The sequence below is a fragment of the Larus michahellis genome, chromosome 1 (genome assembly GCF_964199755.1).
Source record: "Larus michahellis chromosome 1, bLarMic1.1, whole genome shotgun sequence".
NCBI classification, from domain to species: domain Eukaryota; kingdom Metazoa; phylum Chordata; class Aves; order Charadriiformes; family Laridae; genus Larus; species Larus michahellis.
Genome location: NC_133896.1, coordinates 104485681 through 104511781, shown reverse-complemented (window position 1 = coordinate 104511781; position 26101 = coordinate 104485681). Strand labels below are relative to the sequence as shown.

General features: G+C 41.4%; 1 protein-coding gene across 1 annotated transcript; it reads right to left on the bottom strand.

Moving 5' to 3' along the window:
• Window positions 1-1732: 1732 nt before the first annotated feature.
• Window positions 1733-24184, bottom strand: NSUN3 (NOP2/Sun RNA methyltransferase 3). The gene is made up of 6 exons (XM_074597822.1): window positions 24083-24184; window positions 22685-22794; window positions 20768-21111; window positions 18961-19115; window positions 18306-18427; window positions 1733-3835 (listed from the first exon to the last, which is right to left on the bottom strand). Exons 1-6 carry the CDS (start codon window positions 24179-24181, stop codon window positions 3574-3576), a joined length of 1092 nt encoding a protein of 363 aa, XP_074453923.1. The 5' UTR covers window positions 24182-24184; the 3' UTR covers window positions 1733-3573.
• Between the last annotated feature and the right edge of the window lie 1917 nt (window positions 24185-26101).

Genomic DNA, 26101 nt, shown 5'->3' with positions numbered 1-26101 from the left:
TGTGCTTCACCTTCTCTTTGCACATCTCACTAAGAAAGCCAAGAGTTCGTTAGTCCCCTAGTTGACTGTAACAGTCTGCAGCCATTTGTATGTAATCTTGTTTTTCCACTCTGTTCCGCAGTGGAGAATGCTTTTGACAAGCCATAATTGAATTGTGTCAGATGTCACTGAATAAAGGATAAAATTTGGCAAATACTGAAGTTGCCTTTATAGAAGGCCTTCATTTCTTATTGTGCCAACCCCCCGAAGCTAACAGGGAAATTATTTTTTGTACATCTGAAAAGGGAATGGCAGAAAAGCATGATAGTATCTGAGCCCAAGTTATCTCTGCTGCCTCTGAGATATACTGGCAGTGATGTGTGGTACGCATAATATGATTGTGAGTAGTTGCACAAACACTGTCTTAATTGCCTTCATTAGAGATCATGCAGATTTCTCTGGCTATTCCACTATACAACAGAAATGGTAATTTTCTGGCCCTCAGCTTGCTCACCTGCCTTTGTCCTGGGGCTGCAATGTTCTGTAATTTAGAGAGGCTGACTTGCTCGTTACGCCATCTCCATCAGTGCTGTTCGTGAAAGAGGAGACAGGACACAGAGGAATTAAATTACGATTCCCTGGGAAAAAGGTGTAAAAAGGGAAAATGTTGCAGCCTCGTCCTGAGGTGAGCAGACGTCGTCTTAGGACATCAGAAGGATCTAAGAGGTATCTGAACAGACACAAAACTTTTTCAAGAAGTACCCTTCAGTGGAAGCTGCTTCCTCGCATGTGCAAACCTTACCCCTTACCTCTCCAGGCATGCTTCCAATCCCTTCTTCCTTTCCCTTCTCACCCCCCTCTCCCCCGACACATGCTTACCAAATCCCTGTCACCAGCCAGAACTGATTAGAACAGAAAATAATCAAAACTCCCCAGCACTCTGGACTAGCATTCACCTGCTACAAAGCAAAAGAAATATCACTTATTAATTAACCTCACTTTTTCCTCCTTTTTTGGTGCATTTTTAGACTAGCTGAAAAGAAACTCCTGGAGATCAGCAAACGGTTATACAGAACTCAGCGCAGCTTCTACATACGTCAGGAAGTCTTGCTGCATAATTTAGGTCTGATGCAATTCAGTTCACAGGGACTCGCCATATGCTGAGACTGAGCGAAGTTCAGTCTTCAAGGATCCCTTTGTTCTTTCTGTGATTACGTAGCCCGCGTTCTCCTCAACCATTCAGTTTAACCACAAATTTTAACTCCATCCCTGAGTAAGTTACGTTCTTGGCTTTCAATTTCCACGGGGCAAATAAAACTGATGGAAAGCACCTTGACAAGGGTATTGTTATTTCATCCAGTAGCCTGAGATGACTCCAAATCTGGATATTACATTTAATGTTGCTGGGACAGATGCCGTTAAGTCTTTTCACAGGAACACAATATCATCTGCATACATTAGTAACTTCTGTACCTCAAGTTGCATACGCTTTATATTCTCTTAAGTTTCCAGAGACTGCTGACAATTTAATACTACAGGGACACCTCAAACACTTTTCATCACAAAGCAGGGGAAAGGATAACCACGGAAGCTCATGCACCAAAGTGGCAGAGTACCTTGTGCGTTTATTTCCTTCAGCACAGGGTGTACCAGTGAGACACTATTCTGAGGGCAAACTGCCCACCCCATCCCTCCTCACAGTCATAGAAGCCCGAAAAACCAAAGCTACTGCTCACAATCAGCATCTGCTTCAGGCAACCAAGATTTTGTTTAGTTCAGGTGCTGTGCTTCTGAATACACTGCCTTCTCACTGCTCTAGATACCACCGACAGGACCTTCCCAGCTGCCACAATCCTCAGAGTGGGGACAAATGCTGAGTGCTCCATGACCACGGGTGTACTGATAAGAGAACTGGTGTGAATGCAGAGCTGAGGCTCATCAGTCTAACAAGGTGAGCAGGGAACAAAGGCAGTGAAAAGCCAACTGAATTTGTCAGGGACAAAAGGCAGTTCAGTCACTGTTGTAACAAGTATTTGTGAGCTCACAGCAACAGAATCACTGGAGAATCTCATGCAGAACTACCGCATTTCCAGCGTGGTTACACGGAGTTCCTTCCAGAAGACCTCAGGCAATCAACTTTATTCCTGCCTTGTTAATGAGGTGCAGAATCACCAATTTGGTAGGTTTTCCGGTATTTACAAGTTGATATTTTTTTGTATTCAGAAAAATAAAAATAAAAATCTGCATTAACAAATTATGCTTGTGATTGCAAAAAACTTGTAATTACATATATACACAGAGATGTACACATAAAACATATGAAATATGTACATGTACACAGTCTCACACACATTTCCACACAAGCAAATCATCTACCGGAAAAAACCCTCTGCTCCTGAAAACACCATTCCTTCAAAAAAATTATTATAAGCTTCGATCAGGGAAAGGACTCTTTGCTCGGAGAGGGATGAAAAGGCCCCACTCTACTTCAAGACAAGCATTCGACCTCATATATATACAGTTACATGATCCATTATAGGCATAGTTCAAGCACTGCTGAATTAGAAGTTTGTACACCTAATCCACAGGCAGCACATAGAAAGACACAGTTTGCATGTGCATACGCATGAACGTGTGCACACGCGGCTATGTATTTATCCATAGCATTGTGCAGCAGAACTGAGGGAACCTAAAAACAACATCAGCACATGTTCTCACTGGGACTCTCCTTACACACCACCGACGTGACATCGCGAATTCACATAACATTTCTTAACTCGGTGGGATAAGCCACTTCTCCAGATTGTCTGTTTCGCTTATCGTGACCGTAATTATGTAACAAAATTCTCTGAACACTGTGCTATCATTGCAGTTATTAATCATGCTGCTTCTGCTTCAAATGTGTGCCCTGGACATGGCTGGCTAAACACATCTAAATCTGCTGTTTTAAGGACGTTTCAATGTAATTTACTCTTTCAATTTATATTTTTGTAAGCTCAAAAAATATAAAAATAGAAAAAAAGTTGATATATCTGCTCAACTTTGCAACTATAAACAAAAGACAGTTTTTAACCAGCAAACAACTTAACAAATATGAAACCTGTTTTGCCAGTGCTCAGAAAAGTCGGCGCTTAAGATGACAAACTCCGCGTACAAATCAGGTCTTACAGGAAAACAGGTTTCTATACATGTTTGAGAGAGAATGCAGGATTTCCATGACTTCAGACCATTGAAACCATTTATTTTAAAATATACTGCATTAACACCAAATTAGTAACGAAAAAACCAAAAATGAGTGCAAAACCCCACCACATTAGACCTCTATTCTAGGATACAAATCCATTTAAAAGCATCACCTTGAAAATAATACAAGCTCCCTTGACTTCATAAGGACTTTATTAGAAGTCCACATTAGAAGACACATTCAGTATTTTAAGCTAAACTAAGTTAAGCGTCTAGCTTCCTTTTTATTAGGCAGCAGCCGAATGCTCTAAATTCAGTTGCTTTGGACATGTTCATATACACATACTACATTAGAAATAAATATTAATTTATCACATATCCCTTATAAAAACCTAACAGGCATCAGATGGACTATATTTTCTTTAATTTAGCTACATACATTGGACCCCATGCTCTCCCCTTCTCTGGGAGAACCAGAAGTTCATGCTTCTGCGTACCACTGAGAAAAGTAAATTCCTGAGAAACAGCTTTGGCCATTTCACTTATGTCTATGGGCATAACATCACTGCAGGAGTTTAGAATGAGATTTATCACATCGCTGTTTTCTGCCTTTGAGAGAGTGCATGTAGAATAGACCAGAGATCCACCAGGACGCAATGCTTTAATAGCAGACCTGCAAATAACAAAAAAAAAATAAAAAAAATCATCAACATGAGAAGTGACATACTCGGGAGGGCTGGGAGGGGGAACATGTAAGACTTCTAAATAGGTATAAATATATAAGAGAAAAACAGCATAATGAAACCATCTTAACAGTATATAATTGACAGTTCAGGGAACTACCTGCAACACATGTTCTCATTTATTAATATATTCTCAGTTAACTGAAGCTATTTTTTTACACAACAATGACAAATAGAAAGCAGCATTCATTCCAAGTTGCAGAATATACTTCAAACATTTATACGCACAGCACAACTGTGAAAATGCTGCAGGTGTGCATACAAAGTGGGTTACACCACATCAAAAGTGCTAGTTAGATACTTAGCTAGCTTCTTGCGTGAACAAATACCAGAATGTAAAGTTGCAGTAACAGCCTGAACTAATTACTGGGCTGTAATTTTACTAACATTTCTGCAACTTATTTAGCAGGTCAGAACACTCGGGGGTTTCACTGAGCTACTGCTTTTCCAACCCCTACCATTCTGTGACTTATCGGATCATAATGTATATTTATGTGCCCTTCACCTATTAACCTGTTGACAAATTTTGACTAAACAAAGGCAAAGTAGTGGCTTAAGATTTCAAGTTTCCTGAAAGCTTCATGACTGCTGGTGGATGACGAGAACAGAGGTTCTTTTTCACTTCCCCACCAAAACAGAGCTTAAACAAATGGTTTACTTTCCATTAAAGTAGATCTGCAAGGTCCTTTTTCAGACAGGTAAAATATAACGTATAAAAGTACAGAAATGAGATATGCACCTATTGCAAATTAAAAGAGTAAGAAGAAAAACCCCAAATCTTGCATCACAGAAGATGCACCATCAAATCTGGTGCCATCGCATAACTGAAAGACCAAGCTGCACTAAAAGTTCATTTGCTAAAAAAATGAAAAAAAGTTCATGCTCTCTTAAGGTAATCCCTTTTTATTATACCTTTGGAGCTTCTGAGGACATAATGGCTCAAAGACTGAGTTGTAAACTAGTATTCAAACAGATCACCTCACTGCTTCTGGAAAACAGATAGTACTGGGCTAAAGCAAATACCACATTAAGATACCATTGTTCCCTAAACAAAACTTCTTTTGTTTAAAAAACAAGAGAATCTGATCAGGTGAATGTTGTTTCTCAGTTTGTGCGTATCAGAGAGACATCAAGGCAGGTGCTCAGGGGACCACAAGTGTGTCACTGGGAATTTAGCAGGTGGATGAGGGCAGGGGAGACGCTGGAAGCATGGACTCACGGAGCACAATGACACACGCAGTCACGCTGCATGGAAAGACACTGAATAATCTTAGATTGGTAGATATTACTGAAAATACTGCATTGACACAGAAAAAAAATATTCTAAAAATAAAAAGAAGAAAAAAAGAAACCAAACCCCCCACATATCCTCAAACCACATGAAGCGAGCAGCCCCCAAATGCAGTGAGCCTGATTCCAAGCCCAGATAAACACACACAATGGCACTGAAGCAGCAGTTCCTCTGGAGACAAGCTGAGGACTTGCTTAGGGTGATATCTGAACAGAAAGAGTTGAGAAAAGAAAGAAGAAAATTCAAGGAAAAGATGACAAGTCCTTTTAACAGGATTTGGCCTTTTCAGGAAAAGAATCAATAAAGAAAAGCCTCATCACAAGCAGGATCAAAGCAGATCACAGATCAAAGCTACTCTGAAAGTCCTGTCTGAAATAATAAGGAAACACCAGGACAAATGACTGTTTCAGACAGAGATAATACAACTCTGTTCACCTTCCCAGGTGAAAACTCCTGTGTATTATATACCCAATCTCTTTCTCTGGGGAGTGTATCCATTATCTTGATCATCTCTTCTATGAGTCTTGGTTACATTACTCATCAAGCTAATTACATATTTTACTGGAGTCTATACTAGTCCAATTTTAGTTAGCATAAGAGAACAGAGCTCTCTCAACAGATAATGCCCTAAGAAAAATGAGTGTTTAATACCTTTGTTGTATCAGTCTTCAGTAAAAAGCTGGGAGAGTGAGCAGATGGCTAGCACATTTAGCCTAAGTGCGTGAGCAGTTCAAGTTCAGCCTGTTACAGGTAAAGCACAGGTTACAGACTACTTAGGTAGTCTGAATACTTTCAGTTTAACTGGGCCTAATGGACTCATTCAAGGATACTTCCAAAATCACCTAAAGCTATCGCAAAACTGCAAGCTTATCTCAGACCACTGAGTAGCTTTTTAGAGTCTGCAAAAACGTTTAAGAATGTTTTGGACACAGGTTGATATGGGACGACATTTACAACACCACCTTGAGACAGTAAAACAGAGCAGGTGTCACCCTAACATGCCTTCCAGATTCTATTTCCTAAAATTCTGCAGTTACGAGCATGCATTTGAATTGCCCAGCTCCACATATTCACCCTTCTTCCCCTCCATGTTCCAACACACATATAGCAGGCTACAAAAGCACCAGTAATGGACCCGAGGCCCTAAGCCATCTCCACCGTCTTTCCAGCTACCTCCCTTGCTTGCATCCGTTCTGCTGTGGCTGCAGCCGTCCATTTAAACGGGCAGGGATTATGCTGCTGCTCTCCGGCCTGTCTGAGCAACCACATTGAGCCCAGATGTATGACAGGTAACTATTGTAAAACACAGCTGGAACGTACAACCTTCCCTTCTCATGAACAACAAGACAACAAGGGAACCGCGCCCTGATCCCCTGTCTACTTGGCCCCATATCGGTTCTGGAAAACATAAAAGCATTTTCTTTGCCCATATAATAGTCTCTTGCTTTCTAGCTTTTACATTAGAACTCAAAGAGAACAGGGATGAAGTCTAAATGTGCTCTCAAAGTTGAGCTGATCTTCACAGTATTATAAGAAACCACCTACTTTACTCATTGTCATAGGACTTCCCCCTCCAGCTACACCTTTTCCATGCGTACAACAATGCCGAGCCATGAGAGGACAGCCAGTTGGCTTGGAAATGTGAAAGTGCTTTTTGCATGACAATCAAGATGTACCTTAAGCATATCCGATAATTTTATTCATAGAAGCAGATAAGAGCAACTACTTTCCTACCTATAAGCCAGATACTACATGAACATTTAAAGAAGTGAGAAAACATTTTTACCATGTAAAAGTAGAAGAGGGAAAAGGTAAAGGCATATAGCAAAAAACGTAGATATAGCTACAGCTTACAGGGTTAAAAGCCCGGACACTTGGCAAGTGTCCTTTTCTTACTATATATAAAGTAACAAACATTCAAGTCAACACTTTCAAAGGCACCCTGCTCCTACAACTCAGTCACTGGGGCAGTGACTCAGAGGTAAAAGCAACGCAGCCTTCTGAACAAAATCCTGAAAATCTCACATCAAAATGCCCCCAAACTCTAAGCCTCCCTAGCTTGGAATCTTCACTGGCCCATGACCCAAAAAGGTCAGGGTCAGGCTGCTCAGTGCAGTTATCTTTATTCTGAACCTAAGGCATGAATTAAAATATCTAAGGAGGATTACTTTACGCCGCAAGGTTAATCAATGTATCTATCCATCTTGTCAAGTTCAGCAACAGTTGTTTCAGAGGCTGTGTTCAAAGTCAACCGACCGCCATCCCTGATTAAGCCGTGCTTGGCTTTTGATAAACCTGCACTGAGCTGCAAAAATTCAAAGTGAAGAAGTGCTGGGCTCAAAGTCACAGAGTGATACTGCGCTGGGCTAAGCAGATTCAGAGAGTTTGGTACCCTTGTCATTGGCACGACAGAGAATTGATTCATAAGAGAATTTGTTCAATAAATTTAAGAAACTAGTCTTCCTCTATAGTCAATGAAGGGAAACAAGCTGATCCAAGGGATAGATCAGAGCTGGACCCTAACTTACAGGCATCTAGCAGAACCCACGACTGCTGCTATGATTCCACCATCTAAGAACATAAGATTCCTCTTACATTAAGCATCTTGATTATCCCCCATCCTTACTTAAAGCTCGACTCTTAGCTGAAGGGATTTGGTGCCTGTTATAAGGTACTTCAGAACTTCCAAAAATGGACTCCAAATCTAGAATGATTAAAAAGGGTGCTAGGGCAGAAGACCCTAAAATATTTTTTCACCTTCCTGTTATTATAATACAATGTTTAAAAATAAAATACATTACCTAAAGGTAATTAATCTGCAGTTATTTTTCTCTTAGTGGTACAGATTACCTTTGTGTTTATTAAAGAACTAAAACTTTTAATTTAAATACAGATTAAGTATAGTTAAGTATACTTAATTTCATAACTTTAAATCCATTTTAAATGATCGTATGTATATTTGTCATAATGAATTTTACATATTACAGGCACTAAAACTGCAAAGTTTCAAGCTTCATATGGAGAAACGTAAGAATACACATTTAAAGTACAGGAAACTTTTTCTGGAGCCTTACAGCTTGTTCACCATTCCCTACAACCATTTATCTTTTAGTAACGTGACAACCCCTTAGTACTTGCAATCAAGACCCTAAAGAAGCACCACCAGTGTTGGAAACTGACATGTGTAACTCAAGCTTTTATGTTGCATGTTATCATACTACACCACTGCAGAAGTATAAGGTTATTGTTTTAGCGCCATAAGATAGTCAACTGCAGGATACAGTGAGATTCACTGGCACATCATTCTATAGAAGCACGCCTGATGCTTCTCCACATTTGCTTTTAACTGCTTTTAACGACTATAAAATTATCAATTTTCCAGCACACAAGCACAAGACACATCTGTAATCCAAACAAAACGGTGGTTAATGACCAGCACATTCAGGAAGTCATAGAATGGTTTAGGTTGGAAGGGAGCTTAAAGATCATCTAGTTCCAACCCTCTGCCATTGGCTTCCCACTAGACCAGGCTGCTCAAAGCCCCATCCAGCCTGGCCTTGAACATTTCCAGGGATGGGGCATCCACAACTTCTCTGGAAAACCCGTTCCAGTGTCTCACCACACTCAACAGTAAAGTATTTCTTCCTAATATCTAATGTAAATCTACCCTCTTCCAGTTTGAAGCCATTACCCCTCGTCCTGTCACCAGACGCCCTTGTGAAAAGTCCCTCTCCAGCTTCCTTGTAGGCCCCCTTCAGACACTGGAAGGCCGCTATAAGGTCTCCCTGGAGCCTTCTCTTCTCCAGGCTGAACAACCCCAACGCTCTCAGCCTGTCCTTTTAGGAGAGGTGCTCCAGCCCTCTGACCATCTTCGTGGCCCTACGTGGAAGTATTCTGAAACTATTTAATACATGCAGATTTTTCCCCTCCTAATTCTAAATAAGGTTTTACAAAAAAGGAAAAAAAAAAAAAAGATTAGCAATACTTTGTATTTTTGCAGGGTGTGTCTTTGGATACGGGTTCAATGGCAGGTATTGTACTATGGAAATCAGAAGTACAGAAGATGCATTAGAGTAATCTATCCTAACTGCTTGTGTAACAGGAGTAATGAATAAGATTTTCAAAAGAAATATATTATTTTAAAGCAGTTTTATTTAGTTCACTTCTCAAGATTTATTTTAAATCTAGCAACAGAGAAGATGCTAACAATAAATTAGGGAAGACAGAGCAGTATTATTATCTAATATCTCATGGAAAAAAGACCACTCAAGCGCCACACGACAACTCTAAAACCAAAAAAACTCTTACTTGCAACTACAACATAGTTAGCAAGAACCTAAAAAGAGGATTTTTCACACTTACAGAAAATTAAACATGATAGGCTGACATTTTGTTCATTCTAAAAGCCTTGGCGTCTCAAACATTCTTTTAAAAATAGGCAGACAACAAATACGTATTTCGTAGTATAGCTAGCACCTGCATATCCAGCCTGCTCCTCCTGTGCTTGGGTTTACATTGCATGCCATTGGAAGGGTCAGTATTAATCATGTTAATCATTCAACCATTTTCAGTATTAAAGTAAAAAGATTACATATATTTTAGGTCAATATTAAAATAATTCAACACTTCAACAGTGCCATCTTTTGGTAACTGGGATGTATTTCTGCTCAATATGCAAGATAATGTCTGACCAGAATAAAGACTACCAACCTTTTTGTAAGCTATTCAAGAAGCAAAGCATCTCAAGATGCACTTGCTTTTATCCTCAAATCCTATTCTTTTTATTGACTAAAGATATCACACATTTCCTTCTTCCTCTTACATGAGTCCAGATACACTGTGGTCACACGGCTTGCATGTTAAAGTTTCTGCCTTTTTTTTTTTTTTTTCACTCCAAACCAAGTCAAAAGGATAAAGAAATTCCTTCTGTGTCAAAATACCAATCTTTTCAATGCTTTGCGATGGGCGGTGACTGAGGTGCACAGGAGACAGAGACGCTAGTTCAAATATTCTCTCCATACCCCAAGCAGCTGGAACTCCCTCTGGCCCTAAGTAAGGTTTACTACCCTGGAGAGACACTGCAGTTCAGAGTAACACAGTAGCAACAGGAGAAACATGAAGTAAACTGCTTTTTTTTTCATCATTAGATTGAACTATAAATAAAAGCAGACACAGCCACCAAAAAAAAAACAACCCACATCCAAAAAACCAAACACCACAAAACCCCCAAACCCACCCTGTCCTGCTCTAGCCAAAATTTGTCCTGAAAATGCTGAGAAACATTTCTGTAGCAAACAATTTTAAATTCTTCTAAAGCAAAGCCTGAACCTTCAGTTCAACATTATTGAGCCTTCTCCTCTAATGCTTGGTGACTTCTGAAATACTCATCCTGTTAACACAGGGCTACGAGATTCAGTCGCAGCACCAGAACAGCAGTGCCCTTGTAATGGTAACAGATTGGTTTATTTACCGTTCTCAGATTTAAGAGCCACGAGAGCCAACAAAATGCTCAGGACTTTTGCTTCCACTCTCAACGTTGCAGCTGCCTCGCACACTCACGTTCAGGGTTTCCACACGCTCAGTATCACTAACAGCAATGCTGTTTCTAGCTGGCTAGCCTACACCAGCTAGAGGTAGTCCGCTTCTCCTGCTGTGACAAACCTTCAATCCTTGCGTTGTTTTAGCCATCCCAGAATTACCTTCTTGCCTCATACACTCTCAGAGGTCCATCCCTCTTCCCAACTTAAACGCATTCTTTCTAAGAAGAAAAACATATGTAGCCCAAGCAGAACTTTCTCAGCTAGAGAACGGAGCACGAAAGACCTCTGAAGCCCACTACAGACTTTGCCGTACAGCTTTAGAGTTACCATTTTTCATTACAGCCCATGAACCACACAGAGAGATAGAAAGGACTGAAGGTGAAATTAAAGCAAAATTTGTGTCTGAATTTAAATCCGTGATCCCAAAACAGCTACCTAGCTGCTGGGTAGCTTATTTGCTTATTCATGAATTTAGTTACTTTTAAGTCAATAAACTTTGTTTTGCAACATATCATACCAGACTTGATCCATAAGTGACTCACAGGGCACTGCCAAAGGCTTAAGGAACCAGGCAGTAATTAAATTCAGAAACCATTTATTTTACCATCTCTGATGAAAGACAAAATGGAGCCACAACAATGGCCACAGCACGCACTCTTTGTGAAGAAATTCAAACCAGCCAGGAGTCTGAAAAACTCAGGAAAATGACTCATACCTCCAACAAACAGTGTTTCAGGGAATGGCACAGCACAAACATGCCGCATTTAAGCATACGAAATTAGAACAAAAAGTAAATGCTCCCTGTCCAGTCAGCAGCTACCAAATCGTTTTTATCCAGCGGGGCAAGGATGCACAGAGAGGGAACACAGTTTGCCCAGTAAGACACCCTGATAAGCATGGCCATTTTGGAGCCTGGGGCCAGCAGTCTATATCTATTTTCCCAGATGGAAGTAGTTAAAGAAGGAATCGTCCGCACAACCCACCGAAGATTTGTTGGTCCAACAGTTGCAATTCTGAAAAATTCCCAGTGGAACTAATCGACTAGACGGTTATGCATAACAAGTGGATTAAATGGTCTGCTACAGAGGAGCAAAGGGAAAAAAATCCAGGGAAAGAGCTGAAGAACAGTGTGATAAAACAACCCTCAATAAGATTTTCTCCACTTTTCTATGTGCCTTCTTTCCCTTCTCCACCGAAAATGGTATCCACTTCCCTCCCCAGATCACCTCTCCCCTCCAGGGCCTCCAGTCACTCCAGAACACCCCTGAACTTCACCCAGTGAGCTCCTGCGCAGGAGTCCAGCACACGCTGAAACAAAAATCTATGGGACAAGATAGCTGCCGTATTTCTGGAGGGACTCCTTCGTGGCTTCTCCTTCCTCCATGACCTCCAGTGTTGCTGCACATTTAATGCTTGACACTGAAACTCAAGCAACTTCTATGATGGTAAATTTTTTAAAGGCTCAAGACACTGGTTCTCCTCCCCACTGCAATGAACATTAAAGGCTGATATTGTTTTCATCAGTAGCAAATCACAAACAAAACTGAATCACTTTGCCTGGACAGGACAACTAGCTAATTATGAGTATTGTCCTTTTTTAGTCCATCATTATATGCTCATGTGCCATACAGGCTCATCTTAACCAAAGTAGAAGTGTTACAGAGGTACCATGTGCTGGTACTCAAACTATACAGTAGTATATTTATACAAAACAATTTTTGCCTTCATTTTACAACAATAAAAAACCTCACACGTAAGACCGCACAATTCCTCCTCTAGGTACATATGTAAATCTCTACATTTCATTGAAAATACAGAGGTGACACTGAATGCAGGAGGAGGAATATCAGGATTTTTCCAGTAAATCACAGTACTTACCACACACTATATGAAAAAGATTCTCTTTCAACAATTAAATCTATGATTATATGTATTGTATGAAACCACATCACTAATTTTCACATACCAGAGAAAACAGAGAGGCTTGTAACTTAAGGTTTGTTATATTTGTGTCCTGTATTTTCAACAAAGTAGTAGGATATATTTTCCAGACTGAAGAAAATAAAGTGGGTCCGGTGGCACGTAGATTAGCCTTTAGAGACTTAGGTTGTCAATTCTACCTGGTGACTTAAGGGAAAACGTCAATCTCATTTTACTTCCCATGTGCGCAGATTGGTAAACCACCATGCAAAGTGGCTGCATGATCAGCAGCCTCTGCCCCAGTGAAACCCAGGACTGAAGCAGCAAGACAACAGGACTGAAGGACTGAAGCAACAAATCAAAAGCTTTATGAAGCGGCTCGCACAACACCCGGTTACTTACATTAGCTAATGGTTTAAGTACCCTTTAATTCAGAAAAATAGGCTCAGAATATTTGGGTTGAGGTTTTTTCATTTCTCCTTCCAAGTAAAAGCACGTGCACAACCCTTCTACCTCCCAAGCTATTCAATGAGAAAGAAAAAAAAAAAACAACCCAAAACTTCTGGTAACCTTTTCTTGAAAAAGATCAGCAATTTCAAATACCATGTTACGATTGATATCCAAAGGAAAAAAGTTCTTTGTACAGAAGGAAACATTAATTTTATCATAGTATTGCACTCCACTTGCATAGAGTTTGTAAGAGGAGATACATATGTCACACAGAACCAGACATAGTTCCTTAAAAATCATTATAAGCAAAAGAGGGATCGAAACATTTCATTAACTAGGAAGCATAGTTTCCTGTATTTCTCCACGCAAGTTTAATGCTTCATCCTGAGATTTGAAAAATGAGCATACATACAACTCAAAAGAGATCAACTAGGAAAGTGAGCATTGTGTATAGCTTACTTCATGGAATCATAAAATGGTTTGGGTTGGAAGGGACCTTAAAGATCATCTAGTTCTAACCCCCTGCCATGGGCAGGGACACCTCCCACTAGACCAGGCTGCTCAAAGCCCCATCCAGCCTGGCCTTGAACACTTCCAGGGATGGGGCATCCACAGCTTCTCTGGGCAACCTGTTCCAGTGTCTCGCCACCCTCAGAGTAAAGAATTTCTTCCTAATATCTAATCTAAATCTCCCCTCTTTTAGTTTAAAACCGCTACCCCTCATCCTATCACTACACTCCCTGATGAAGAGTCCCTCCCCATCTCTCCTGTAGTCCTCCTTTAGGTACTGGAAGGCTGCTATAAGGTCTCCCCGGAGCCTTCTCTTCTCCAGGCTGAACAACCCCAACTCTCTCAGCCTGTCCTCATAGGAGAGATGCTCCAGCCCTCATCTTTGTGGCCCTCCTCTGGACTCACTCCAACAGGTCCATGTCTTTCCTATACTGAGGACTCCAAAGCCGGAGACAGTACTCCAGGTGGGGTCTCACCAGAGCGGAGTAGAGGGGCAGAATCACCTCCCTCGACCTGCTGGCCACATTTCTTTTGATGCAGCCCAGGACGCAGTTGGCTTTCTGGGCTGCAAGCACACATTGCTGGCTCATGTTGAGCTTCTCATCAACCAAACCCCAAAGTTCTTCTCCTCAGGGCTGCTCTCAATCCATTCTCCCCACGGCCTGTATTTGTGCTTGGGATTGCACTGACCCATGTGCACTTGGTCTTGTTGAACTTCATGAGGTTCGCACGTGCCCACCTCTCAAGCCTGTCCAAGTCCCTCTGGATGGCATCCCTGCCCTCCAGCGTGTCAACCGCTCCACACGGCTGGGTGGTGTTGCCACCAGTAATCCAAAGCACAGAACAGTTCTTCTGCCTTCTCATGCACCCCAAATTCCCCTAAATCTCTTAACTTTGTGTGGGCGTGTCATAGGTATTCAAAACAATCTCCCTTGTATCTAACTACTAGGGAGGAAAAGGTGAAGAAGGAAAGTCACCCAATACGTATATTTTAAAGTTAGTCAGAGCTTCTGTGGACTAGAACTCTATTAAAGACCAATTAGAGCTCTTTAATTACTGAGAGATGTTGTGTATAGAAGAGTTAGAGTAGTCAGAATGCCTTTGCTGAGTTTTCTAAATTGTATCCTGTTGGATTTATTTTCAACTGAACCCTAACACAGTTTCTTTCAGCTGCAGTAACTGGTCCAGGAATAATTACAACATCCGTAACAGTTTCACCACTAACTTATTATGCACTCGAGCTTAACCCAAAATTTAATTTCTATCTTAGAATGGGTAACATTGGTAAATTCACTTACAGGAACCACTGCATTTTGTGCTAGCACTCAGTATCAGGAAATAAACATTCCCTTCTTACTTTGCAATTTGTTTTCTGCATGAACACTCCACATAATAACGAGATTTGCAGTGTGTTCTTGGATTATAGCACTCAGCAGGGATGCTTTGGTTTTGGTATTAACAATCATTACAATCTCAATTTCCTTCAAATCAGTGGTGCCCTCAGTGCTTACAAAATTTGCTGTTCAGCATTTATACCACTTATTTACATTTCAGATTTTATGCAGGCTGGAGCAGGAAGATCGTTGCATCAGTTTCAACACTTCTTTCAGATCTTCATTCTCTGAAGCCTCTATACACTTAATAAATTACACTGTATTGCAAAAAATACTTTTCCTTCCTTCACTTCCTCTCTGATGTTCCCCGCTTCCCCCCTAAGTTGACCTGCTAAAAAAGCCCAGCAAAACACAAAAAAATGCAAAAGAGTAAAAAGCACAAGATGACCAAACCCAAAAAAACTTACTACAAGATTACAAGTGAAGCATTTCCTCAATTAAGAAAGAGGGAATCCCAAATTTTGGGCTGAGTGTCACTTGATAGAAATTAATATAGAACTCCCCTCTGCATTTCATTCTTCTCATTTGTGCTTTATCCTTGTAATTCACACTACTGCTAAACTGAAATAACGCTTGGCCCTTACACTTTAAGCTTCACCTCCAAATCACACAACATTTCTTATACTACTCTCAACAAAACTGGTTTTGTTTTACAGATACAGGAACCAAGGTGAGAAATGCCCATGAGCATAAAGCACCAGGTAATCTGAACAGATAAGCCAGAGGTAGCTTTACATGAGCTGGTTCACATAAAATGCAGTACAGCTGGATTAATGTAGGTTCAGCCTTCCTGAATATTACTGAAGTATCAGAGACAGGATTCAAATCCAATTTTTTATTTATAATTATGCAGCCTAGCCATAAAACAAAGGCTTAAATAGGATAGCATTCCACGATTTTACTTTTGCCAAACTTCTAATGCACTTGTACGAATCATTTAGCCTATCCGAGTCTCATTTTATCATTTCCTTTCTCCCTTTCATGCAGGGATGTCATTAGTATTGGAAATTCATTCTAAAGTGATCAGATAAAAGAAACAATAAAAATACAGTGGACAACTACACCATTTACTAAGTATATGTCAAATATTGTACCTGATAACACTTGTAATCTCTAAATCTGCAACCTAACCATTTACTTCATATGCTCCAAAATCTATTAAAAGACAAAAAAAAATTCCAGTTCTGTAGATTGGTTAATCGACAGAATTACTCAGACCTACACTGAGCAACAAAATTGATATTACCATCCTTTTAGTGGAACTTACGTATCAAAAATGTTTCGTCCTTACAAATCTAATTCTTATTGCTGTTGCTATAGTAAAGTATACTTTCAACAGAAGCAAAGTTCTCTTCTTGATTTAGGAATAATTCAATTAAATTTGATTTGGACTGACAGGAACGTCTACATTTTTTTTTAAAACAAGGTTCCTGCTGTCATGAGTTCTCTGCTTCAGGATTAGAATCTGGAGTGATTTATGCAAATTCTCAAAATTTTTCTCCATGATATATGCTTTCTTTTGGTAGGGGTTCACAAATTGGATTTTATATGTCAAATATTGAAAAGGGAAAACTGAAGCAGGTCAGTGTTTTAAATGTGATTGATTTCTTCAAAGGAAATGGGTGACATGATGCATTACTGCAATAAGATACTCATATTTCTGTTATAAATCATAGGCTTCTGCTGGGTCTTTTTCAACTGGAAGTCATGCAAAACTAACTTGAACTGCTGCAATGGGAACTTTCCATAAAAACTTTCTTTTTCTATTTTATAGTGTTATTTTTTCCCTCAATTTGCTTTGACAGATGGGCTTCAGACGTGACTGTTACTTTGCAAAGAACACTAGAACGTATTATTGGGAAGTCACTTTTTTTTTTCCCCCCCAACAAGAAAAACTGTAGAGTTTGAAATGCTACACAAATGCTAGCCTACGGCTGGTATCATTAAAAAGTGTAATACATGACAACCTTGATTTGGATTATTGGGTGGATGTTCTTGAAAAATAAACAATCCTTGCTCCCTCACCAATGCCCACATTCTTTTACTTCTTTACCCTATCAATTACGAGCGGTAGTCTTTCTGTGCTACACACAGTCAAATGGGTATTAAATACAAGCAGCACATAAGAACGTGCAATAGTAGACTCAATCTCTTCATGTAAACTGCCCAGAAAGCAAGTTCTGAAGCAACATTAACTAATGACCTAAGTGATGGTTGGTAGCCACTCCTGACAGTTATCAAAAAGACTGTAATAAAGAACCTCTGTGAAAGAACAGCAACAGCAAAAGGATCTTGTGAAAGAATGCCCAGCTTGGCAGGTTTATAGACTATTTTCACAGTGAAAAAAAACCTATTAAAAATCATATGCGTGTCTTTGCTTCAGCTGAGGAACGTATCTGAAACTACGCTGGCTGCGTCCACTCGTTCTGGTTTCAGCTGGGATAGAGTTAATTTTCTTTTTAGTAGCTGTTGTGTTTTGTGTTTGGTGCGAGAATGATCCTGATAATGCATATTGTTTTAGTTGTTGCCGGGTGATGTTTTACATTAGTCAAGGACCTTTTCAGCTTCCCATAGCAGCTGGGAGGGAGCACAGACAGGACAAGCTGGCCAAAGGAATATTCCGTACCATAGATGTCACGCTCAGTATATAAACGGGGCTTGGCCAGGGGGCAGGAATCCGCAATCACTGCTCAGGATGGGCTGGGCAACAAATCGCAGGTTAGTGAGAGCGGCTTATGTCGTACCACTTTATTTTGTATATTCTTTTACCATTGTCATTATTATTGTTGTTATTTTCCTTTTCCGTCATTGTTTTATTAAACTGTCTTTATCTCAACCCACGAGTTTTTTCTCTTTCCCCTCCTTTTGTCTCTCTTCTCCCTACCCTACTGGGGGGTGGGGGGAAGTGAGAGCGGCTGCATGGTCCTAGTTGCTGGCTGGGGTTAAACCCTGACATCACTGAAAATATTTTTATATTATTTGATATAGTATCAGACTGTTCCGAGTCATCTGAAAATGGAGATATATGTGAATAAGTGAGTTAACAGGACTGTAGAGCAGTATGGTAGCAGAAGGCCTAGGCCTTACTATTTACATTATCCCATACAAATTTCCATATTCACATTAACCTAGATTAACTGCTTATTTCAAACAGCAATTGCACCAAAATATTCTTCACATTCTTTTCACATAATGAAACGTGATTTTGGTTACTAAACATGGAAGAATCTTGCCCCCATGTCATTTTTATTAATTACGAAAAGCTCCTTTAATAGCTTTCCTTTGTACTTCTCACCTTAGCAGCTGGAACTGTAGAGAAGATAACTCTTTCCTTTGTATTAGCCTAAGCGTAGCTTGCTGAATATCAGAAGAGAATAGCCAACTTCTGTCATTTGAACAAGGAGCATCAACCAGAACCTATACAAAAAATAAGAGTGAGACAATTCACAATAAAGATATTCCCTTTCTGAACACTGTATGCTAAAAATCTACTCAACTGACTTTTGCAATCACTTAAACCACACTTTTTATTTTCCCTTTTAGGGGCAGAAATTATCTAATTATTATTTTGAGATTTTTTTTTATGGAGTTGAGGGTGGGAGGGAGAAAAGAAGAAATTACTGCTATAAAAGTACCCTCCACCTGAATAGTTCTCACTTGTTTCCCCCTTTCCTAATTACATATCATGCAAAGAACACGGCTACAAGGTCTTCAGAATTCACTACCAAGGCTAAATGGGTGACATCACCTAACACATGAACAAATGCACAATTGGCTTTATAAAGTGATTCCTGAGGCTCTGCAATTCCTGTACATCACCTTGGTTCCCCTTCATAGGTCAGATATTTTCGCGGGGGACAGGAAAAAAAAGAAAATTAAGAAGAGAGCAGCATAGGAAGAAAAAGCAGCATAATGCAGAAAAGTTATTTGCTAATAATTAATAACGTTACCTTGTCATACAATTCAGGCTTAAGATCTCCAATCTGCCTACCATCCAGTTGAGAGACCGTTACTAAGTTAATCAAAGGATCCGGGATGAAGGATTCCATTGTCTGTTTCAACCATCTTGACCTCAAGTCATCATACTCGTTACAGTGAAACTGACCTTAGAAAATTAAAAAAATTAAGTAAACGCACTAAAATAAGTCTTTATGTTTTTTCTGGGTTTTTTGGGTTTTTTTTGTTTCTTTGGTTTTTTTACAAATATAAGGAGTTACACTGATTTCAGAAGTTCTACTGTTTTGTCATGACTGCCATAGTTTACACCTAAAGTGTTTGTATTATTGCACATTTTATAACACTGATGAATTTTTATAAACCCAAGTAAATTTCAACATGCTCCTACAGAGTGAGTCATACATATTTATTAGCAAATGCTTACTGTAGCAACAGGCTTTCACAGTAAAACAAACTTTAAACATGATCCATATCCAAAGACTAGTGCTAAGTGAGCACCTTTTTAGGCTCCTTGAACCATTATCTAAGTGAAGTACATACCCCTTATTAATTAATTGCCTTTTAAATAAATAAAGCACCAGTTTTGTGTATCCTGAGCCAAGCAGTCCAGCTCCCTATTTATTTGAAATTTAAGCTGTGTTTTAACAAAAGCCTTTCGGTTGCACTTACTTTTAACAATGTAGCCAGAGAAGTTACCCTTTCAGAAGAAAAACTGCTGTTGCTTGTACCCAGACCAGAAACACAGCATGGTATTTTTGACTCTTAGTCCTGTTTTCTAAGTTAATAAAATTTCTATTTTCATCTCTCCACAGGTTGTCCTGCACCATGTTTGCCACATGCAATATGGTACATCTTGGCATTCACTAAGGTATATTAAGAATCAACTTCCTTACATATTACGTTCCCAGCAACAATTTGCCATCTTCAGAAGCAGCCAGGCGATAGAAGTGTCTCTTTTTTTTTTTTTTTTTTTTTCCCCAAACCTTTTGAAAGGGCAACCCACATTTAATTTACCTCAGTGGCATCACCTCATTCCTCTAGAAGAGGAAGGGAGAACCAGCTGTAATCAACAAGTGCAGGTCATCAGTAAGAACATAAGGTGCTGTGAACATTCTGATATAATTACTACCCAAGCTAACATACAAACTTGGGAACAGCAATCACAGCTTGCTTTAACTCCCTGGCCTGGAAGAACTGAGCTGCTGCTTGCTCTTGCCTTCTAAACACTGAGATTGTCTTAGTTCCCTTCTGCAACATCTAGGTGGATTGAAACACAGAGCTTATTAAACACTGATAGACACCAATTCCTCATCATAAGCTTTCTCCCTCTGCCTAGATCTTGCACATTTAATTTGTTATCCTCTGTTTTACACCAGTACACTTAAATTTACTGATACTATTTGCATAACACTGGCCAGAGAGGTAGCAGAGGAAAAGAAAAAAAAAAGTACAAGTATTCTAAGACTGCAGATTACTTACCTCTGCCAACAAATCTACATGATTTTAAGTAACTTCTTGAGAAGTAACAATAAGGGAACCAAGGAAGGAAGAAAAACAGAGCTACTCCACTTTTGTCTGTCAGTCTGCAGTAACCTATATTTAAATAACTACTGCATTTTTCATCCCCTTTTAAGAAAAGAGAAATAAAAATCCTACTAAACAGCATGGAACTACTTGGAATATAAATCGTTGTTTGGTTTTTTTGCCCCCAGTCCGAATCTCGTAGAGAAAACAGTCGCAACTGAAATAGCCCGGGCACAGAGCCAGGGATCAGCTTCTAACAGCACCTCGATACATTACCTGGATAGGCACACTGCAGGATAGCTACTGATTTACCCCCTGGTGCAGCACAGAGATCCAAAACGTCCTCCCCATCTTTCACTTCTAAGGCCAGCACTGGCAACAGCGAAGCGGCATTCAGCAGATAATACTCTTTCAGTTTACCAGCCTGGTGTTTTTGTGCAGGGAATCGCCCAGGAGTTCTCTTGATGTAACACTTCAACGATGCCGGAAGATAGGGCAGAGGTCCTTGGAAGGCAGGATGATACCCCTTTACATGCAAGGTGTTCTCCAGTTCAGCAGACTGGCTGAACTTGTTAAGCAGGACAGCATACTGCCAGCACAACGGGTGTGTGAGTACATCTCTAGATTGAAAAAAGGAAAAGCTGTTTAATAACTCGGCAAATAAAATGAGCTCTCCATAGCGCAGGAAGCCTTTTCTTACATGAGGGTAACAATCTCACCACTGGATGATTCTGGTACAACCAAAGACGGAATCACGTTGATTAGATACGATTAAGAAAAATACGCAGTAAAATAATTTTAATAGGAAATCAGCTGGACGTTTTCTCTAATTACTGCATTTAAAACACTAATTTCTTCTGAGACAAGATGTTCTCTATTTTTCCTAACTCTTTAACAGATGACTTTAGAAGTTATAAATTATGAATCATAATGTTCCTTCTGACTATAAAGCACTTCCCCAGGGACAAAGAACAAATGTAGTTGCAAATATCACAGCAAAAAGAATCACATTGGCTTTGCAATGGTTATTCCAGCCAACACCATAAAACGAAGTTTTTACAAGTGGTCTTTTCTAAAGTTCCTTTTACGTTCTGCAAACATTGGGCCAGAAAAGCTTAAACTGACAGCTATCCTTGGAAAACAGTCAAAAAGCAGCGCTTATATAGTAGGAACATGCTTGTTTGCATTTCAGTTAACTTTTTCAGACCTTTCTTACATGGATTTCCCCCATTTTCTATTTGAATTTCTCTCAGTATTTTTTTACTTAGCCTCAAAAAATACTCAAGAATATTCACTGCCAAAAAAGAGAACTACACAATGATCCAACCTAAAAGCGTTTTCAAATTGATTCACTTAAACTAATGCTATACATGTATGCTTTTTTTTTTTCTTAAACACCAGAGATACTAATTTTAAACTATTTTTTAATCCAAACAGGCCAAACCAAAGAGGGCACTCAGAGGAATCACATGGTTTGTAAGACTGATCACTTAAGATGCCTTTCCCTTCTAAGTAACATGGCACTGATCATGGGAGCACTTCTCATGCACTTCAGGTCAAAGTCAACTGCTTTTGTTCAAATTCCTGTTGAAAAGTACCTAAGCTAAGCAGCGAATTTCTCCAGAAGGGCTTTCCTATGAGCAACAACCGCCGGTTAGCAGGAAAGGGAAGACGTCTGCTCTCAATACCACAGCCAGTTCTTTAGCGGCTGTGTGATCGAGGCCCAAACTGAGTGGTAGCCTTTTCTGTACATGTCATTAATATTCAAATTCTTCTAATGAAAGAAATCTGGGGATGTACTTCTCTCCTAACGTCTTTGTCCCAGTCTATCAAGATCCTATAAAACTGTAGAAAAGAAAACCCCTAACAGCAGCTGTTAAGTATAAAGGGATGCACTTAGGCCATGTTTTTACCGAAGAGTCAACAAACAGAAAATAGCAGTCTCTCTGCAGTGCATATGCATACAGGAGAACAGAAACTTCATTGCATCCAAAATAATCATGTCAAGGAAAAAACTAAAAACTTCCAAGTTTTAGTCTTCTGTTATTTCACACTTTTATGCTAGTTCTAAACTGAAAGTAAAGTGAAGCAGTTGTTACAGTCCATGACTCTTTTCAAATTCATTTTATGAAGCACTTAAAAAATAACAGAACCTCTCCCCTCCCTCTCCCATTTCCCCAAAACAACAGAGACCTGACACCGGTCCATGTATCTCCCAGTTCTGTTGTGTACTCCTTCTCAAAATGATCCAGAACGACTTGACAAATCTGCTTTTGAAGTTTCCCTTTTGTTTTATTTTCCAGCTTCAGAGAAAGGAGGAAAAAAGAAAAGTCATAAAACCAAACAAATGAAACCCTCACGGGAATGATTAAAAGAACGTTTTATCAACTTAGTATCACTGATATTAGGATGCTCAAATACCAAAGTCTCACCACATGTGATCAAGACGTAATACAAATTCTGGAGAACAAATAAGTTAAGCTAGTGTACTCTCTTCTTCCCTACTTGGGAAGAGGTCATTCAAAGCTTGTTGATAATACTCCTTCTCTGTACCCACTATGCTAATAATACAGTTGTTCCTGAGTGCAAAATAAGCATGGCATGACTATGATCATGCACTGTGACCACCTTTGCCAAGATGTACCCGTGTGCTTAACTAAAAGAAATAAGTATGTTTGAATCACTGTGGAAGTCCGCTGGAGTTGAGCTGCAAAGCACCGCAATAACTAATTTATTCCAGGAGCAAGAAAAAAAAAAAAAAACCAAATCGGGTATATATATATATTTTATTTTTTTTTAACCCATGAAAATTTTATGTTTTGAGGGGGGAGGGGGAAGAACTTTTGGTTCTAAGCAAACTTGTGCTATTGAGAGGGAAGCCCCGAAAGGAAACAGGTGTTGCTGGATGTCCCCCCCTCCCTCTCTCCCCTCCCGCCACCCACCCCGCGTCCTCCCTGCGGCCGAGCACCGCTCGCCGCCGAACGGAAACAACCGGCAGAAGGCAGAACCCGAAGGACCTGCCAAGCTCCGAGTTACTTCTGCCGTCTCTTAATTTCGTAGTTAAACCCCGCAGCGCGTTTTTGGCTCCCGTTTCTGTACCTCTAACGGGAAGCGATCCCCGTTGCGGGGGGTCGGCGCCGCGGTACCGGAGCCACCGCGGACGGGCAGGGCGCTGAACGGCAAAAGCGGGTAGGGGCAGCTTTCCGTACAGAGGACAAAACCCCGAAGATACCCGCGCTCGTTTCCCGAAGGGACACGGGGTTACAAACGGGCTCCAGCCGCTGCGGAGCGGCACCCCGGCGCTGGTCACCGGGCGGCATCGCGGCTCCTCCTGCAGCCCCCAGGAGCTTTAAAACACCCCGAACCCCCAACACCGCCCTTTCAAACTCGGAAGCTTCGCTCCCGACACGCAGTGGGGCCCCTCCGCGCTGCCCCGCCCGGCGGCGGCGGGGACTACTCCCGTACCGCTGGACGAGCCCCGGCCCGCCGAAGGACGCGCAGGAAGCGGCCGAGCGCCCCTCCCGCCCCGCTTCCGGCTGCCGAGCCCGAGCCGCGCTGCTCGGCTTCTCCCTCGCCCACCCCCCGCCTCACCTGCCCCGCGGCCCGGGCGGCCGCTCGCCGCGGCCCCGGTGCGGCCCCGGCCCGGCGCGGGGGCGGCAGCAGCTGGACCGCCGCGCGCGGCAGCCGCATGGCCGGAACCGGGCGGGGAGGCGGGAGCGGGGCGCCCCCTGGCGGCCGAGGACGGGGGGAAGCTCCGCCGTCCGGCCCCTCGCCCGCCTTGTGCCCCGCGTCTCTCCCTGGGGTGCGTTTGAGGGTGGGGTTTGTTTGCGGTTTTCTTTTTCACGGTGGGAGGCTGCGCTGTCCTGCAGCCCCCTCTGCCCCTCCAGGAGATGAAGCAGGACCGGGCAGTGACTGGACCCTCGGCTAATGAACTCACAAACACGGTCCTCAGCCCAGACCTGCTGCGGGCGCTGCTGCCGTCCGCCCCACCGCCGTCAGACCGCCGCCAGCGGCTTCTCACCAGACCCCAGCTCCTGGCTGGTCCAGGCTTACACAGACTTTGCAGCTGCCGTTCAGCTGCTCGACAGCCTCCTCTGAGCCCCACCGGGGATCAGCTCCACCCCCACCTGCTGACACGGCAAAGAAAAAAACCCAACAAAACACTGTGAGAATCTTGGGAATTACTCACGCAGATGTCTTACACACGTTTTCAGATAGCCCATTCTCTGGGAGCAGCAGTCAGGAGAACAACCAGACCCCAGCTCGCCAACTGTAACTTGGCTTAGCAGCACTAAAATCTGAGGCTGCCGAAGTTCTCGTGCAGCTCCTCTTCTGAGCCCTTCGCCTGGAGACCTGCAAAGCCCTTCCATGAGAAAGACCGTCTTGCTCTCTGTCATCTCTTGCTGCAGTCGTCATGGCCTAGCAAAACAAAGTCACCACGTTCCCTCTTTTTCTCTCTCTCAAAACCTCGCTTGTCCCCCAGCATTTCCCGACTCCTTCAGTAAGAGCAACCCCTGTGGAAATGGCCAGTTTGATTAACCGTACTTTCAATTAATGGCTGCTCACGCAGCTCCTGCGCCCCGAAACCGGCCTCTGAAATCCAGGCTGGAAAAGCGTGCAAAGATAAAGGCAGGAGCGTGCTATCATGTAGATAAATATTTGAGTTTCAGGCACTGACTAATGAAGACTAAGAACGTTTATGCAAACCTCATGCAAATTACCATCAAACTTGAAACATTTAAAATGTTTCAATCAGGATCCTGACAAAGAGCCAGTAGGCAAAATGGAGACCTCCTACCTATCAAACGTGAAAGGAAACCAGAAAAGCTTTTTGATACACGAGTTGTACCAACAGATACAGAACAAGACTGGTCTAAAAAGTACAGTCCTCTGCGGCTGTAATTCTGCCAAGACCAGTAACATATAAGAAAATACATACAATAATTGAATTTTACTGTACCAATAAAACAGAAAAGTACGCCAAGTCACATTCCCCTAAATCTAGGGCTATATTCTACTTGTAGATGGTGCCATCAGTGTTGCTTAATGTGTCTGAAACCAGTAAGATTTGCAACACCTCAGAAGCAAAGAAAGGACTTAAATTAAACAGTTTGCTCACTAGCAGCAACACCAACACAAACAGATGAACTGCAACAAAACAGTAAAAATGCTACTGCAACCTGTATCTCTCCCGTATGCTATTGAAGAGACGGGTTGACTCTGGGAGAATAACTTCAGTACATTTTGAAAGGCAGGCTACTGTCTGTACAGGAACTGTACAGGAGTGACATCCTCTTAATAAAAAGCAATCCAAAACTAAGTGATTCCTGTCACCTAAGCAACTGCGCTTGCCACGGTAAGTGACCACTTGCATGCCTGGATGCCCTGTTAAACCACAAACTGTATCTCATTTCTGCAAAATCCATGGTATCTCCACAACTCCAGTATAACCTCAGTCCACAATTCTCTTAAGCTAACACATTTCCTTTAAACCTAAGTTACCTTATTTCAAGCTTGGGTTTTCTAAGCATGTCCTTGCATTCTGGAAAGCAAAGGAAGATGACACAGTGTATGCCCAATCGTCCCCTGATACTTTCAGAGAGTGGAGGA

What these genes read in the sequence shown, in the direction of transcription:
- NSUN3 (XM_074597822.1), bottom strand. Translation starts at nt 24,181, where the DNA reads ATGCGGCTGCCGCGCGCGGCGGTCCAGCTGCTGCCGCCCCCGCGCCGG. An exon ending in GATACATGGACCGGTGTCAG is followed by an intron (nt 21,112 to 22,684) that starts GTCTCTGTTGTT and finishes TTTTCAATCTAG; the next exon opens with AGATGTACTCACACACCCGT. An exon ending in AGCCTGAATTGTATGACAAG is followed by an intron (nt 18,428 to 18,960) that starts GTAACGTTATTA and finishes TTTTTTGTATAG; the next exon opens with GTTCTGGTTGATGCTCCTTG.